The sequence below is a fragment of the Triturus cristatus genome, chromosome 1_2 (genome assembly GCF_964204655.1).
Source record: "Triturus cristatus chromosome 1_2, aTriCri1.1, whole genome shotgun sequence".
Lineage (NCBI taxonomy): Eukaryota > Metazoa > Chordata > Amphibia > Caudata > Salamandridae > Triturus > Triturus cristatus.
In genome coordinates this window covers 729,130,748-729,147,774 of record NC_140580.1, presented here as the reverse complement: position 1 = coordinate 729,147,774, position 17,027 = coordinate 729,130,748, and the positions used below count along the sequence as shown (strand labels likewise).

Sequence of the window (17,027 nt, the reverse complement as noted above, 5' to 3'; positions counted from 1 at the left end):
GTCCTGCCAGCGCAGCAGCTCAGCCACAGAATGAAGTGGAAGACAACATGATCAATGTTTCTTCTATATGACTTGCACAGGGTTTTCCGTAGGCGCTTAACTCCATTCTCCGCATAGATCAATGCAGAAGCCTTTTAATTTTCAGTGGCAAGCACTTTAGTGCTTGCTAGGCAGGACCATTTGGCCTTCCAATGCAAGAAAACTAAGACAACAATAGAAAAGTTACTTATCTTCAGGAATACAACTAGCATCCTTATATGAAACTAATCCCAAGTGGCAGACAGGGACTCAACCTTTTTTCATAGCAGATGCACTTCATGGGCACCAGGTGGTGATGGGCAGCTGCAGATACGCTCAGGCCCCCAAGGAAGGGACGCAGTAGATCCATAAAAGTTACTAATGGGTGCTGTGATATAAGATTCCCCATGTTCCCCCAAATAAATAAAAGTCAAAACCTCAATGAAATAAACACCCTCAGAGAATGGAGTTGGGAGAGTGATAAGAAATCTTGGGAAGTTGTGTACACATTGCAAAGAAACTTACTAAAGGTAAATAACTTGGTTCTTCTAACAGAAACTCTTTCCTGGAAAGACCACATGTGAACCACTCCTAAAGCCACCTATGAATGAAGGCGGCTGATGACTTAGAGCCAATACGCATTACTGATGCTCACCTACACGGAGATTCTCCCTTCTAACCAGGTCAAAATGGTAAAGTTTTGCAAAGGACTGAACCTAACAGCAGGTGGCAGCCGGACTAATTTTTTTAACAAAATCACCTGTAGAGGGCAAAAGCTGCTGCCTTACCCTTCTTGAATGTAACCTAAACACTTTGGGAGGGTCCCTTTGGGCACCTCAAAGCAAGTTGTGACACACAACTGTAAACCACCACTTTCTAAACAACTTGTACTATTCAAACTGTTCGTCACATTGCAAACAAATCATTATTCTATCTATTCAAATATTGTTTTAAACCAAAAATGCCAACCTTCTTTATTTTCTTCTAGAGTATCATCAATGTTCCTGCTCACTGCAAGTCTCAAATGAGACCAAAGCAATGGGGTGCTGATCTCTCCTTGTGCTGGTGCTGTGACTGGGACCACGGTGGTTGGATGGGACTGGTTTGATCAGGTTGTTACAGAACAGGGGGAAACAACCTTTACAACGCAACTATTACAACGCACAACACTTACAACGCAGGCATTACAACGGAACATCCATTACAACGTATGACACTACAACGCATACCATTACAACGCATACCATTACAACGCATGACACTACATCGCATGTCACTACAACGCAGGCATTACAACGCATACCATTACAATGCATACCATTGGAGTTAGAATAGTAATTTTTAACCCCTACACTATCCAACACTTAACCTACTGTTGCACCCCCTGGAGTTAGAATAGTAATTTTTACCCCTATACTATCCAATACTTACCTTAAATGCAATGTAACAGTATGCGTTGTAATGGTATGCGTTGTAAAGGTAGTATGCGATGAAATGGAATGCGTTGTAAAGGTAGTTTTTTAAAATGCGTTGTAGTGTAATGCGATGTAATGGAATGCGTTGTAGTGGATGTTGCGATGTAAAAATTGCGTTGTAAGTGCATGCGTTGTAAAAGTATACGTTGTAACGTCATACATCCCAGAGCAGGCACACATTGCTGGGGGACCACAGGAGCGTGAACTGATGAAGTCTGCCTGGTCCTCTGTTTTGCTCACTTCTATCCATAATTGGGTGCCAGATACTTGTTTAATTCAGGAGGCTGCCACACGTCTATGGCATTCACAGAGTTCACCCCTACTTCGCTGAAGTGCAATCCACTTACTCTGGCTTCCTCACCTTGGTCACACTGCTGCCTCCACTCTGATCTTGCACACATAGTCCAGTTACCCAAAGCACACTACAAATGCAATCCAGGTGTGCCACAACTCTACTGTTAATGCACTCCAGTAACCTAGGCCCACCAAATAACTCCTTAAAGGGCCAGGCCTCTGCATGGGTCTGCAACCGAAGACACTATCTTCAAATCTTTATGGGTTAGTGTAAAGTGGTGAGTATGCACCCAGTTTTGAAAATAGGTGATCTTCATTTCTGGGAGCTTATATATCAGACTATATGACAGAGCTGAGTACCACAACATGTCTTCTGCCCTGAAAAGAACTAGTAAAATCACGTCTAAACTTACTGCCTGTTACAATTTTTTAGCTTTCCAGACCCTTGTGTGAAATACAGCTGCAGCTGTCTCTACATGCAAAATAATGAAAGAATTGCAGTAGTAACCAAATCATAATTTAGAAAGGTCTCCCAAAGTCTAAGACTGAAGGCAAGAGGGCAGGATCAACTTTATTTTTACGTAGTAATGCAATGCAGTACTAAAGTTCATTTAATTATCCATGAGGCATAAGGTCTTTCCAAGAGAACTGTGTTTGCTGTGATATGAGGTAAAGTGGCAACCGTATACACTAAGCACTAAGAAAAATAACTTAACTGGCTTTCCTTTACTGCATGCACACACAACTGCACACACACACACAACAGGTAGATATGTGCACACAGAAAACATGCATATAGGCAACATGTACAGTTACATATGCAAAGAAAAGCTATCCCACAGGCACACAATGTCCATACATGCACGATACAAGCATCATATGCAAGAGTACTTGCCTCTGTGCCTGTGGAGACTAGTATGTGCTGTCTGTGTGGTCAGTGTGTCTGTGGGATAGTATGGGCTGTGTGTGCGCATGTGTGACTGTAAATGTTGTCTGTGTCTGTTCTATGTGGAAACATGCACTATAGGAGAGACAGATCCATTGGCTTGGCCGATGCCAATATATTGCAGATAAAGCCGGTATTCCAACACCTTTCCAAAATGTATGTTGAGGAAATTTGAAACATTTTGCTTCAAGCAAGATCTGCTAATTGATGCATAAATGCAAACATAAGGAAGACATGGGGCAGGAATGTCTGACAATGGTTTCCGACTAATTAGTGAAAAGACCAAGTAAGTAGCCTTCTGACTATTTAGGTGTAAGGTAAGGAAGGATGCAATTGAAAAACATGCCTCAGCCCATGTATGAGGCCATGACCAAAATAAAATATATATCTCGAAGGCTGTCTTGTAGCACAAATCAAGGATATGAGGCTTTTCAAACTGTCATCCCTTATCGGTTATCAAAAGCCAATATTTGAAATTGATAGTGTATGCTCCAAAAGCTACACGAATAAGTACTTTACATTAGGAGTTTCGTCAAAGCAATACAGAAGTACAAAGATTATGCTGAGATTATGGTCAAGGACGCGTCATGGCTGTTACAGGCTTGACTTAGAAATTATACTGGAAAATGAAAAATATTTATCTTAATTCTGTTTCACGCACGTTCAACCTATGCTATTTCTTCAAAACATAACTCATTAGTGACAAGAGCAAACTTGAATTTCATGTGCTTACCTTGTAACGGTCTTCGATACTCCATAAATAATTGTCACTTTGAGGAGCATAATAGCCTCTGAAGATTGCTTCCCTGTAAGCATCTGCCTAAAGAAATTGGATTCAGGTTGTTACGAATGTAACAGTATTGAGAAAGTCGCTGGTGCTTTTTTATTCACCATAGTGAACTGAGCTTCGTCAGAAGAGGGTTCATCAGAGACTAGAAAATCAGACTCTAGGTAGGTGTCTAGAAAACCAGCATTTAAATCAGAATCAAAATACACTTGTGGAGGCAAGCTGTATGCCTCGCTGTTATCGTCATCCTAATGAGGGGGAGTTGATACTGGAAAATCCAGTGCGACAGAGGTTAACCTGAACAGTTCATGACATCTGGTAAAAGCCTCTGGTCAAGTGGCTGGTGGTATCGGACGCATCTCCTGTTCCTAAAGGTAGGTGCTAGATTTCTTTTAGTCATATCGCAGAAATAAATTTGACATTGATGTCCTAAGCGGCTTTGATGCCAGTATCAGCACGGTAGGCATCGACTCTGAAGGCTGTGTCTCAGGTTAATCATCTGCCAGTGTCTTACGTACCTGCTTTGGAGTGGAATTTGTTGGAGCTGAAGCTGCCAACACTGCAGCGAAGCAGCATGGTACAAATGACACAGGTTGTGACATAGTGCCTCTGCAAGGGAATGCCAGTGGGTGCCAGGACCCCCAGAACAGTCAAATATTTTGAAAAGCTTCACTCTGACTATGAAAGGCTTTTGAAGGGGCAAAATACACCTCCTTTGTTGAAATTTCATGCAACACAAACATTTTTTTTTTTTAGAAGTCTGAGTGTTCCTTTATTAATTACAAGAGGAAGAAGTGGACAGATTATATTTGCGGTGTCTTCCGTTTCTTTTTTTCTGGTGAATATCTCCTAGGTAGTGCACACAATTTGTAAGGGGTCATCAGCATCACCTTTAGAGAGGCTAGAATGAACGTGTCCTCCTGCTTAAGAATAGCCTTCATGTTCAATGCAGAACACAAGCCACAAAACAAGGTATTTTATGCCTTCCGCAGGCATTAAAGGCAATCTGGGTCTTTCACCGACAGTTTCTACAAGTCAAACAGGATAAAAAAAGTCAGAAAATGTTGGTGACAACGTACCGAAAAAGAGGAACACGAAACAGTCAGAACAACGGTATAAAACAGATGAGGATCCGGTGGCACCTTATATGGACTTTCTTCATCAGTTCCGGTAAAGTACTGTGGACGTTTGTTTGCTGCTGTGCACCTCCACCTGGCACCAGCGCCTCTACATTGCAGAATTGTTTCAGATCCAGCCTGGCACTTATAAGGAGTCTGCTTGAGTGAGTATTCATTAGAAAAGATGTTAACTAAAATCTATTAAAACTTTACTGTTGGTCTTTTCGGTACTGTCCCTTAATTCCTTTCCATCCTGATTCAATTCATGTTGATTGATTTATATTCTATTCAGGGATATGGCCAAAAATAAAAAGCGGTAACCTCTTAAAGCCAAAAACGAACTTCTCTGTTACAACAGTTTTGATACCACTTTGAATATTTGAAAATTGATACACTTGCGTTCTTTCAAAAGGAGATGAGGCTCTACCTTCCACCACAAAAATAGGATAGGTGAGTATGAGTAAGGGCAAAAATATAAAATATGAATACAATTAATGCTTCTGGAAGCCAATGAGAGACAATGCCCAAGAGGAGAGGAGGTTCAACCTTGCATCAATGAAAATAGGTGCGCATGAGTGGGGGCAAACTGACAAAATATGAATAAAATAAATGCTATTGGAAGCCATTGAGAGACAATGCCAAAATCGTGAGTCCATCTGGTGGTTGCGTAGTAGCAGGAACCTAGTTAAAAATGTATGCAAAGGGAGATAATACATGGAGCCATAGGGAAGTTGTGGCATCAATGGTGCCCTGATAATCAGGATCAGAGAGCCAGAGAGAGGAACACTGAGATTGTAATAGGAACCACTGTGTATAAAGTGAATAAACTTCGATCGTGAAGGATCATCACTGCACTTGTGCTTCCTATGTCAAGCAGGTATGCTTGGGGGCTGAGGGACAACTACTCACTTCTTTTAGCGTGACTGAAGGGACATGAAGTGAATTGGGGTGTTTAAAGCCTTGTACTCCAGGGAGTCGGAATAGCGGCCAAAGGAAGACACTGAAGTCTGAACAGGAAAACTTCACTCTTCAGATCTAGACCAAAATGCTAACTTTTTTCACATCTTCAGCTGTGGTAAGTGTTAAACTGGCTTTTCAAGTCCATTCACAGCTCTGGTTTAATACAGCCTCAGTCTCTTAATTTGAACGATATGCTATCCAGTCAGGGTTAGCACTGTTTAAACCACAAAAATTAAAGAGCAGCTATAGTAAATAATCTTGCTCGTTGTAGACATGCGTAGAAGGATGTCCTTTTTATCTGAGCTGAGAAGTGGAAGTGAAGAAAGGATGCTGAGGAGTCACCATGTATTTTCACATCGGGGTACTCATTGTAACATAGGCGCAATGGGGATGGACAGCAGAATTAGGGGGTAAATTACAATTTGGCAGACAGAATCTGAGTAAACTTGTTGTTTTTCCGCTCTGCCATATCCACGCCCACACCACCTCCCCCCATTTAGATGTGGGTAGCTGGCTCTACCTGTGAAAGCAATTATCCAGCACCCCATCCACTAGAGTACCGCCAACTAATGAATGTTGGAAGGCCCACCATAACATTGTATTTCTTAGAAACAAATAAATTAAGAAACACAGAGAAACCAAAACACGGTTGAACAGGCTACCACGAGATGGTGGCCTGAAAGGCAACCATTTTTGGCCTAAAATGCTCTGCTAACTGGCGGAGAGGTCTCGATTCAGGGGAACGGCTTCCGCCAAGTAGGCAGCACCGGGCCTAGACTGGCCAATCAGTTTAGTGGCCTGCCAAACCATAATTAACCACTTTAGTATCTCTTGTGCACCTAGCATCCAGCTGTGTAATGTTTCTTGGAAATCCCCTATCTACACTTAGGTTTATTTCAACAAACTCAGAATCTTCAATAGGATAGTAAGAAAGTATGACTAATTACAAAAATAAATTGCTGTTTTAATATCATGGGAATCAACATAAAATCGTTTCCAAAAAACATATTGTTTTTTTATTTCATATATCTGGGAATGCCGCCCAGTTAGAAAATGAACTAATTATTGTGTTATCCTTAATTATGCAATTATTTTTTGCAATACAAATGATGCACTTTTAAAACACCCTTTATTAAAACTACGACATACCTGAACATTATTGACAAAATTTCCTTCAATCTTCATGATGTTTGTTAGGCTCAAAGAATCCGTGCTGATAGGAAAAGCAACTTCTGAATCGGCCTCGACTGTAATCTTTTCCATCTTTAACGTGATAGTAGTGTTGTTCAAAATGTCAAAAGCTGGAGGGACAGATTATTAATAACATTTTCATGTGTTCATAGGTACAGCTGTGAATGATTTAATAAAAACACGGACATAGTGAAGTCAAAATTCTTTAACACAGATCCTTAGGTTCATAGATCTAGCACGTGAAAATAAATCAGATACTGGATACAAAGGCAGATAAGCAGTACCATACACTCCACCGCTTTCCTGCTTATCATGACACCAGACATTCTACTTTGCAACAAGCTTTGCCAAAGCATACTGTTCAGCTGCTTGTTCTTTCTTATCGAATTACTTTTCTGCTGTGATAGAAAGCTGCTAGCTGGTTCCTTTATGAATCTGGAGGTCATTGATACTTACCCAAGTGAACGCCTTTCATTTCCTAACGATTTCCCAGGATTTATGGATTCAAATCATGCAATACGTTGATACCCAGTGCCTATGCTGTCTATAATTTCCCACCATCTTCTGACGTTGGGGTTTTCCCATTAAGCCCCGTCAATGCCATATCTATACGTACAATCGCTTACTGTTATAAGCTAGTTGTACATCTGCTTCTGCATGCACTCCACGGTTACTCATCTAGTCAATGTAACTTCATCAGATAAAATAAACTGCTTAATGGCTCTAAAAACTCTTTTACAATCACGCAGAGTACTAAAGGGATTATACTCTTCAAGTGTATGACTTTGCTAGGGCTGGTATTAAGCATTAATTTGCTTTATCTATTTCAAATTTTATTTGTCCTCATTCCCTATACGTGATTTTTTTAAATATAATTCTGTGGCCAAGTGAATCAGTGCAGATACGACATGAGTAGTGCTTGAAAGAATTTGCCGGATTAGGGCACCAAAAGTAGTGGGTAGTGAAAGCCGTCAATCTCCAACTCATTAAACACCTGGAGAGAAACAACCTGCTGGACCCTTCCCAATCACGTTTCAGAGCCAAGCACAGCACCGAGACAGCCCTGATCGCCGTAACAGACGACTTCCGCACATTTCTCGACAGAGGGGAATCAGCTGCTCTGATCCTGCTCGACCTTATCGATCAACTGTGCGAGATCAGGAACTTAGACGATAAGCTCAGATGGATGGCATCCTTTCTCACAGGGTACATCAAGAGAATCAGTCTCCCTCGCTTCACCTCACAACCAAATCGCACCATCTGCGGCGTCCTTCAAGGCTCATCCCTCAGTCCAACCCTCTTCAACATCTGCATAACACCACTCGCATACATTGTCAGAACCCATGACATCTCCTACGCCGACTACACCCAGCTCGTCCTCTCGCTCTCAGCGGACCCCACCACGATGAAGACCAACTTCCACAAATGTAAGAAGAACGTCTCAGCATGGATGAGGAACAACTGCCTGAAGCTTAACATGGACTAAACTGAAGTACTGATCATCGGCAGATACCCCTCCCTCTGAACGACTCCTGGTAGATATCGGAACTCGGAACCACCCCCACTCCGAAAGACCATGCCCGTATCCTCGGCATCCTCCTGGACAGGAAACTCTCCATGAAGCGTCAGGTCAATGCTGTCTCCTCAGCCTGCTTCCAAACCCCGCCTGCTCTGTGAAGTCTTCAAGTGGCTCCCCATCAGCACCAGGAATAACAGTGGCCCAGGCCCTCATCACCAGCTTGCTAGACTATGGCAACGGACTCTATGCAGGCACCACAACCAAACTCATGAAAAGACTCAAGATGATCCAGAACGCAGCAGCCAGATTTATCCTCAACCTGCCCAAGAGGACCCACATCACCCGGAACCCCAAAGACCTCCACTGGCACCCTATCCAGAAAAGATGCCAATGCGATACTTGTGATCCACGCCTACAAAGCCCTCCATGACCAAGGACCCACCTATATGAACAACTGCCTGAATTTCCATCTACCTCCCAGGAACCTCTGCTCCGCCCACCTCGCACTCGCACAGATACCACGCATCTGCCGCTGCCGCACCGGAGGACGCTCCTTCTCCCACCTTGCTGCCAAATCCTGGAACACCCTTCCCTTCCACCTCCATGCTTTATCCGTGTTTACTCACTTCAGGAACGGACACAAGACCTGGCTCTTTGATTGATACCCACAGAACAGCACCAGGATACAGTGGTGGTGCCTCTGTTAGGGCGCTGAGGCGTTGTCCCACTCATTATTTTGGCCCTCTTATTCCCCCCTAATAAATGATTAGTAAACCTTATTATCTCTGCAGCAGTTTGCAGCATAACTAAACAATTGATCAGGTGAGGAGCGCACCTGGCAGGTACTGGAAAGCCAAGCCAGTGTGGAACTGAGGGGGTGGGGCTTAAATTGAAACAAAATTGCCAGTCAGTGAGTCCCAGACACCGGCGTGACTGCTGTACTATGTAGCCCCAGTGCACCTAAGTGTGCATGCCGGGTTTAACTGCAGACTTTCTCCGGCCAGCCCAATATGCGCACTAGGTCTCCAGAGTCTCGGCAACACAGCACATATTAGTGAGATCGAGGGTGATTCAAAGCTACAGCCTGCGGTCTCAGTATGAGCGGTGAGGTCCCATGCCCCAGCCAATCCTGGCGCTGCAACAACAGCAGGAGCAGCGTTAGGATTAACTGTGACTGAGACGTGGCAGTGTTGCTAGCGGCCTCTCGATTCATTTCAATGTACACATGTGACGTGAGGCAGTGCAGGTGTGGAAGGAAGCTGTCTCTCTCCCCTGGTGTCACTTTTTGTGCGGCAGGAGGAGAGATCATAGGTGGCAGGCCACAGGCGTTAGTTGCCAACTAAACTTGACCATTCCTGACTGAAACACAAGAGCTGCACAGCGAGCTGAGTAGTACAGATTTTCAAAAGGTCACTCATGTGGTAGTACATTTTATCGATACAGTACCGATGATTCACATGCCAAGCCCTTGATGCTGTTGTTGATGCAGCCTAGTTGAAGTCTTATTAATTCATCGAATTTCCTGCTGCTGTTGTTGGTGCAGCAGATCCCCCCAGCTCAGCCTGTCAGTCCCACAGCTGCCTTGACTCTTCCTCTCCTGAACTCCATTCACCCTGCCTGACTCCTCCAGCCCCCCACTTCTGTCTTGCCTCTTCTGCCTCTCCAGCCTTTCTCTCGTGCCTCACCTGCACCCCAAAATCTGTTACCCGCCAATCAGCACTCCCAGTTCCACTGCTGCTTAAACGCTTCTCTAGTCATCTGATTCATGACTGATCACACCTGGAAACCTTCCTCCTGTTCTCTACTTGCTTCTTACTCGCACCCCTGCTGTCCCACACACACTACCCTTCCCCTCTCGCTCAGTCTCTTTACTTTACTTCGTCAATGTTGTGTGCTCCGCCACTTGTTATGAATGGCATTCCAAAATTCTTGTTCTCAGTTGAATTGATAGTAGGCATGAATCAGCCACCTATTTATGATTTTTAATTATGGAGAAAATGGCTGCATGATGGAAAGTTTTTACGTTTAAAATAAATGTGCCGTGACTGCCGTCATGCGAGTCTCGCATGTATTCCAGCACCGTCGCAGATATTATAAAATCTCAGACAGTCCGACTCTGAGAAGGCTGATGCTGGCTAGGCATTATGTTATGGATTGGCATATATGACATCGCACACAAAAAAATACGAGTTACCACCGCCGGCACGAAATTCTGATATTTGTCTTTCTACTCAGTTAGAAAGACAACAATCATTGGCATAGCCAATAGGTCTCGCTTTTGGGACCTTATCAGTTTTTAGCCATGCAACAGTTGATGTTATTGCACCAAAGATATTGTGCTGCAGAACTAAATACTTATAAGGTCCCAAAAGTGAGACCTATTGGCTATGCCAATGCTCGTTTATCTTGTGATGGTTTTAACCTCTTCAGCGCGGCGCGGATTTCCGCGCCACGCTGAAGATTCCGTGCGCGGGCGGGGCCATGACGGAACGGTTCCGTCATGCGCACAGCACAACCGACGTGCATGACGGAACCGTTCCGTCATGCGCGTCGAAGGGGTTAAATAACTTGAAACAATAACAATGTATCCATCTTATCTATCTGTGGAGTGAGGAATAGGTAGGCTCATCAGGTGTTTAATACATTGATTGTCTTGTACAGCATTCTGCTTCAGTTGGTGTCTCCGTTGATATTGTTGGTATAGAACTGCAGTGGCTGGTGTGTCTGCATGTTACACGGAGGGACTGAAAGTTCTGTTTCCTCCATTTTCTTTCCTGCTTGCAGATGGATTGTTTATTGTTAGCAAGGTCTTTCGAGTACTAGGGTGGTGATGGCTTTGGCTTGCACTTGCATATGCCAACTGGAGTATGGATGCTCATATAGATTCCTAAAAAATTGTTGTAGTTGTTTAGAAGGGCGTCGGATTTCAAGCAATAGCATAGTTTATGGACAAGTCTCTTTTACAGGTGGATCTACAAAGACCAGCAGAATCAACACCTCCTCCTCCGATTACGTCCGTAGATACAGCAACCTAAGACAAGATAGGAGCACTATTCACACCAAAATGCTTCCCACACAGGCAATTTCTTTCCCAAGTGAGAACTCCCTCATGGGGTAGTGTGCTGTTTGCTTATGTGCTTCGTTGCCTTGTCAGGAGTGTGAATTGTTACCTAAATTCGTCTATGATGCAACTGCAGCAGTATTTCTGTATTGTAGCATGATCCATCACTTATATTACTATATGAATATTGCAATAATACCAGACTAGGGTGTGCTATGTCGAAAATGCTACTACAGGAATTCAAAATAGTATCTAATCTTTGTGGCGTATGATTGAGAGGGTTGGGAAGGACGATTGAAGTTTGTATTGGTCCCAATAGTCGCACTAGCATAAGGAGATGGGCTTAGGTTTCATTAAGAGCAGAAGAAGATGGTTTAGAAGACATTTATATTGACTAATGAAAGAACCCTAACGGGGATGCTTAATTTAGACACCCCTGCACAGTGACACACTGTGTTATCTTATGCGGTTTTGTACTGCGTAGCATTTGCCAATAACGTGGCCTTTCAGCTTTGGTAAGAAGTCTGTAAAGTCGTCTTTGTAGCTGGAACACTACCAGCGAAGCAGCAGGTCAGTACTGAGGTGGTACTAGCAGACATGAACAGGCATGGTACACGTCTCTAGCTTCAGTTCTACATCATTAAATTGCTTGTGAGCCTTTTAGCCTGCATTTCATTTGAGAATTAATGTTGGAAAGTCAACAGACTTTTTTTTTCTTCCAGAAAACAAGAGAGAATATATTTGACAATTTGCAAAAACTGCACGGCTTCCTTCCTACATCTGTGCCTTTCAAATTCTAACCCCGAGGCAAGGGAACGGGAGATTCTAAGTAAAATTAAGAAGCCAAAAAGAAGAAAGCAGGCAATCGCACCTCCCTCCCATGTTGAGGGCTCCCTGCAGCTTCCAACAAGCTGTCCAACAACTGTATATGTCTCCCGAGGAGACAGCAAATTGTACCAAAGGGCTCCCAGAGACAGTGCCAGCTGGAAGGGGGGAGCCCGCTAGGAAGTGAAATAGAGGGAGGAAGAACGAGAAGCAGAAGCAGACAGGCGGAGGAAGAGGAGAGGTGCCAAGAGTATGGAGGAATAATGGCAGCAGGGAGATGAGCGCAGACAGGATGGAGCGAACAGGAGTCGTCGTCATCGGGGAGGGTAGAGCAGGCTGGAAGCCGAGATGGAAGAGAGGAGTGCAAGGAGAACAGACAGGCGGGGTGAAGAGGTGGGAGAAAAGACGGGTGTAGTGAGCCACCCGGCCACAGGACGTCCAGATGACGTAGCACGCAGCCAGACGTGATAAATAAAGAGCCTCGGCTCGCTCTGGGTCAGAGTACGGTAGAAAGCAGAAAGCATGCTTGGTGTTCGTCAGTGGGCCAGTCCTAATTCATGGGCCCCTGTGAGCAAGGGCCCTCGCCACAATGAAGAGTAGACGGTAGTGATTGGGATCAAGACAGGGGGGAGAGGAAACAAAAACACATGAATTAAGAGCGAGGAGCAAAGACATTTGGGGAGGAAGCAATATGAGCAGGCAAACAGGAGTGTCAGAGGAGGGCAAGATAGGTGAACGGAGGTAAGGGGAACTCAAAGGGAGGGGAACAGATACAGGGAGGCTGTGGAGACAATATAAAGTACCAGTTTAGGGAAACAGTGGGAGCAGAGAAAGATGGTACGACGTTTATAAATGGCAGGCGTGTGTGAACATATACTAAGGGGACTCAAGGAGGTAGGAGAAATAAGAAGGGTAGAAGGACGACGTGACTGGAAATTGAAAGGGAGGAGAGTAGATAAGACCGGTCACCAGGGAAGTAACGATAGGAGCAGAGATGTGAGGGGAGGGAAAAAGAGGACGGCAAGGGGCGAAGCATGAAAGAGCAGAAACTGCAGGACAGGGAATAGCGGTATAGGCGACAAGAGAACAAAAATGGGAGAGGAGGGAAATGAAAGTGCCCAGAGACACACGGGAAATGGGGAACAAGCATTGGCCGCGCAGCCGTAAAAGTAACGCCGCACAGCCGTGAAAACAAAAGGCATCGCGATCGCGGTGAAAGCGAAAGTGAACACCATCGCGATGACGCGCTCTGTGCAAAGCACGCAAGGGAAGCGCGCGCAGCACTTATTGGAGAAGCGGAGCGTGGCGCACGCGCTTGTGCGCGTGACCGCAAGCTGGTGGCCGCTTTGGTAGCACTTCGAGAAGCCGCTTACTAAATGTCTCGCCAGAGCAGCGCATGCGCTGGCTCAGGCGAGACCTAAAACTAAATAGCGCTGGCGTGGCTCACATGTTCTCTCTCAGCACTACTGCCGGGCCACACACGCCAGGCCCCTTCCTTCGACTGGTGGTCTTTACTTTGTCAATGGGAGTTCGTGTGGGTCGAATTACCCATTGACAAAGTAAAGACAATGGTCATGGCATACACAGTGCTGATGGCATTGGCAATAAGTGCAGCAGGCAGTACTGGCAGTAGCACAGAAAAGTACATGGCGTCAGGTGGAAGCACCGCTGGCGCCAAATAATGTTTTTGTCTTTCAACTCAGTTAGAAAAACAGAAACTGTAATTAGCGCCAGCAGGAGTCACACATGCACATACTTTTTCAGCACTATTTTACCAGATGTTGTCCCTCCTCCACAGTGAAGTGCTGCCGTGGCTGTATATAGAGGGTAGGCCCTCATAGAATGCCACTAAGGTCAGTGCCATGTCTAGCCTCCAATATGCAGCCCGCCTAATAATACTAATGATTTTTGTATGATCAAAAGCACAAAAAAAACAGACCAGCACATATCCAAACTTTGCGCCACTTTTGAGCCTGAGGCCTAGTGTAAGAAAGCCTCTATCCTCCCTCTATAGGCTGTTTTTTTATGGTAGAATACTTACACTGATAAAAGTAGAGAGCATGCGCTTAAAAGATGTCACAGAAATTGAAAACCTTTTTAAAAGATGTGGTTATGATGTGTTTGTAAAACAGAAATATTAAATGGAAAGTATTTTCAACATAATTATGAGACAAAGCTACATGGGGGGGCTGCATGAATGAATGGGAACGTCACTATTTTTAACACGTAAATTCAAACACAAACTGGTCCCACCTCAGGTTAAGAAACATTATAAGCAGCCAATAAGACTAACGGTTCTCTGAGATTGCATGTGTCCTAACCCACAGTTGGACTGAGGACTGGTCATTACTTTGTCAATGGGGAGTTCAAATTGAATTTCCCATTCGCAAAGACTTCATAGTAAGTGCAATGCCACTGCATATTTAAATTCCCTATTGACAAATTGGCTCATTGTGTCTAGTCCGACAAATCATAATAACTTGTATTTGCTCAGGAGATTTCATTTATAAAGATATATCAATAAATAAAGAAATCTGTGAGGTACTCAGCATTCTTATCTCAAAGTCTGTTATGACGTTCTGTGGCTATACTGAATAAATAGCCACCTACATCATTAACATATAAAATCTCTTTATTGATGTCATAACTACACTTTAACAACTGCCTTATAAACCTTATCGCTTGCTCAAATTTGCTTAAAAATACACCATTTGCCCACTCTTTTTTCAAAATTGTCTCAGATGGAGAACCCTCCCGAACCCCTCTTATTACGGTCAGGCTTGCTCGCCAAAGGTCACTCATCCCAAACATTTATGTCTCACCACTTTCAAATGTCACCAACCGCCACTGCCTAGATACCCTCTCGGGTGATAAGCCACGCTATATAAGTACTGATTGATTGATAGTGTGCTTTCTGAGACGATGGATAGTAAAAGTGATATTCACACGCAGATTTAGGGCCTAACAAGTAATAAAGAAGTTACTATCCTATACACGAGTGACTACTAACTCACAAGTGAAGACTATCACTCTAGACTTAACACCTTGGCTACAAGATTTGGAAAGTCTTGCGGAGGGAAGCTGGATGATTCCGGGGGCATGTTGGATCTGGCACAGAGGGAGAGACTCCCGGAAACTGGAGAAAAGGTGCCCACAGACCAGGAAGTAATCTGCAGCACCCACTGTCAAAATTCCTGCTACTGGTATTAGATAGTAGCTGATTGTGGAGAGTGGGCAGATACGAAATCTATTGGACACTTCATTATTTTATGTTAAATAATTTTATAGAGAGCAAAATATTGCCTGGTGGCATCAAGGCGCTGCTGAGTAACGGAGCGTATACACTGAGTTAATAGGTGAAGAGCCATGTCTTCAATGACTTACGAAAAGAAAGCAAGTTTGTCTGAGATTTAATATGCAGTGGTAGCGAGTTCCAGAGTTTTGAACCCCCCTGTTTCAAAACTTCTGCCGCCCCAAGTGGCGCACCTGAACCTAGGAATCATAATGTTTATTGCCGCGCTTAAACGGAGCGGCCTCTCTGGGAGTTACCATTTTAGCTTATCGTTCAGATAATTTGGGCCACTATCATGCAAAGTCTAAAGGTGATACACAGAGGTTTGTAATGGACTCTGTGTTTGACCGGGAGCCAATGAAGAACCCGTAAGGCTGGTTTAGCTGATTGGGATTTAGGAATTCCGCACAGAAGCCCCGCTGCAACATTCTGAAGCGACTGCAATTTATTTAGGTACTGCACGTGTAAATTTAGATACAGCCCATTGCAGTAAGAGTGTATGGACAGAAAAACATATTTAAATAGGATCTGCATCACAAAGCTGAAATTACATTTAAGACTGTTGTTTTACCAGGGGTCGGGAGAGAGGGGGGTGGGGCATTTGGAGGAGGTGTTAGGAAGTAGACAGTGTAAGTTCTGCCTGACATGAATAGGTGTAACCACTTTTGGTAGAAGGAACGGCTTATCCTAGAAAAAGGTGGTGTACATGGGTTGAACCAAAAGTGCCTGCAATTTGTTAACCCTTCTGGCAGATGGTATAGCCACAAGGAAGCCTGTTTTTTGGTCAGCAGTCTCAGAAGGCAGCTGTGCATAGGCTCAAATGGTGAAAACATGAGAAAGGTGAGAACTAAATTAAGATCATATTCGGGAATAATGAAGGGCGTCGGGAGACATATGTTGCAAACCTTTCAAGAAACGAGTCACAACAGGTGACTTAAATAGGGAGGGTTGATCCAGCAACTGCAAAAAAACTGTAACGACAGAAAAGGTACCCTGTGCCCAAAGCAAGGCCTTGATGGGTAAGGGATACGGCAAACAACAGGACTTCAGCAAAAGCTGCAGCCAGAGGATCAACAAATTTAACAGTACACTACACCACAAACTCATCCCATTAGCAGGCATAAATTGTTTAAGTGGAGGGGAGCCAGGTTGACAGAATGACAATGCATACTCCAGGAGAGTAATTAAACACCATTAACTGTCACCACTCAATCTCTACGCATGTAGATGAAGAGTATGCGGGTTCAAGTAAAGGACCCTGCCCTGCTGCTGCAACATGAGATCCTCCTGAAGGGGTAGCCTGATCGGAGGACAGATGCTCATGCTGAGGAGTTCGGGATATCATACTCTCCTTGCCCATTCGGGGTCATTAAGATGACTTGGGCCCGTTTGTTCTTGATCTTGTGAAGAACTCTGGATAGGAGTGGTATAAATGGAAAAGCGTACAGAAGTACTTAGCTCCATTGGAGATGAAATGCATTCGAGTAATACCAGATTTAGAAACTCCAGCGCACAGAAGTGCTGACAGTGCGCATTCTCAG

The 17,027-nt window shown here is 44.2% G+C and overlaps 1 protein-coding gene across 2 annotated transcripts in view; it reads right to left on the bottom strand.

Moving 5' to 3' along the window:
- VPS13D (vacuolar protein sorting 13 homolog D) overlaps positions 1-17,027 on the bottom strand; it is a 2,738,381-nt gene that overhangs the window by 2,311,792 nt on the left and 409,562 nt on the right. For both annotated transcript variants that reach the window (XM_085608633.1, XM_085608634.1), the window contains exon 20: positions 6,748-6,899. In XM_085608633.1, the coding sequence (XP_085464759.1) occupies positions 6,748-6,899 (152 nt within the window). The remainder of the gene's footprint in view (positions 1-6,747; positions 6,900-17,027) is intronic.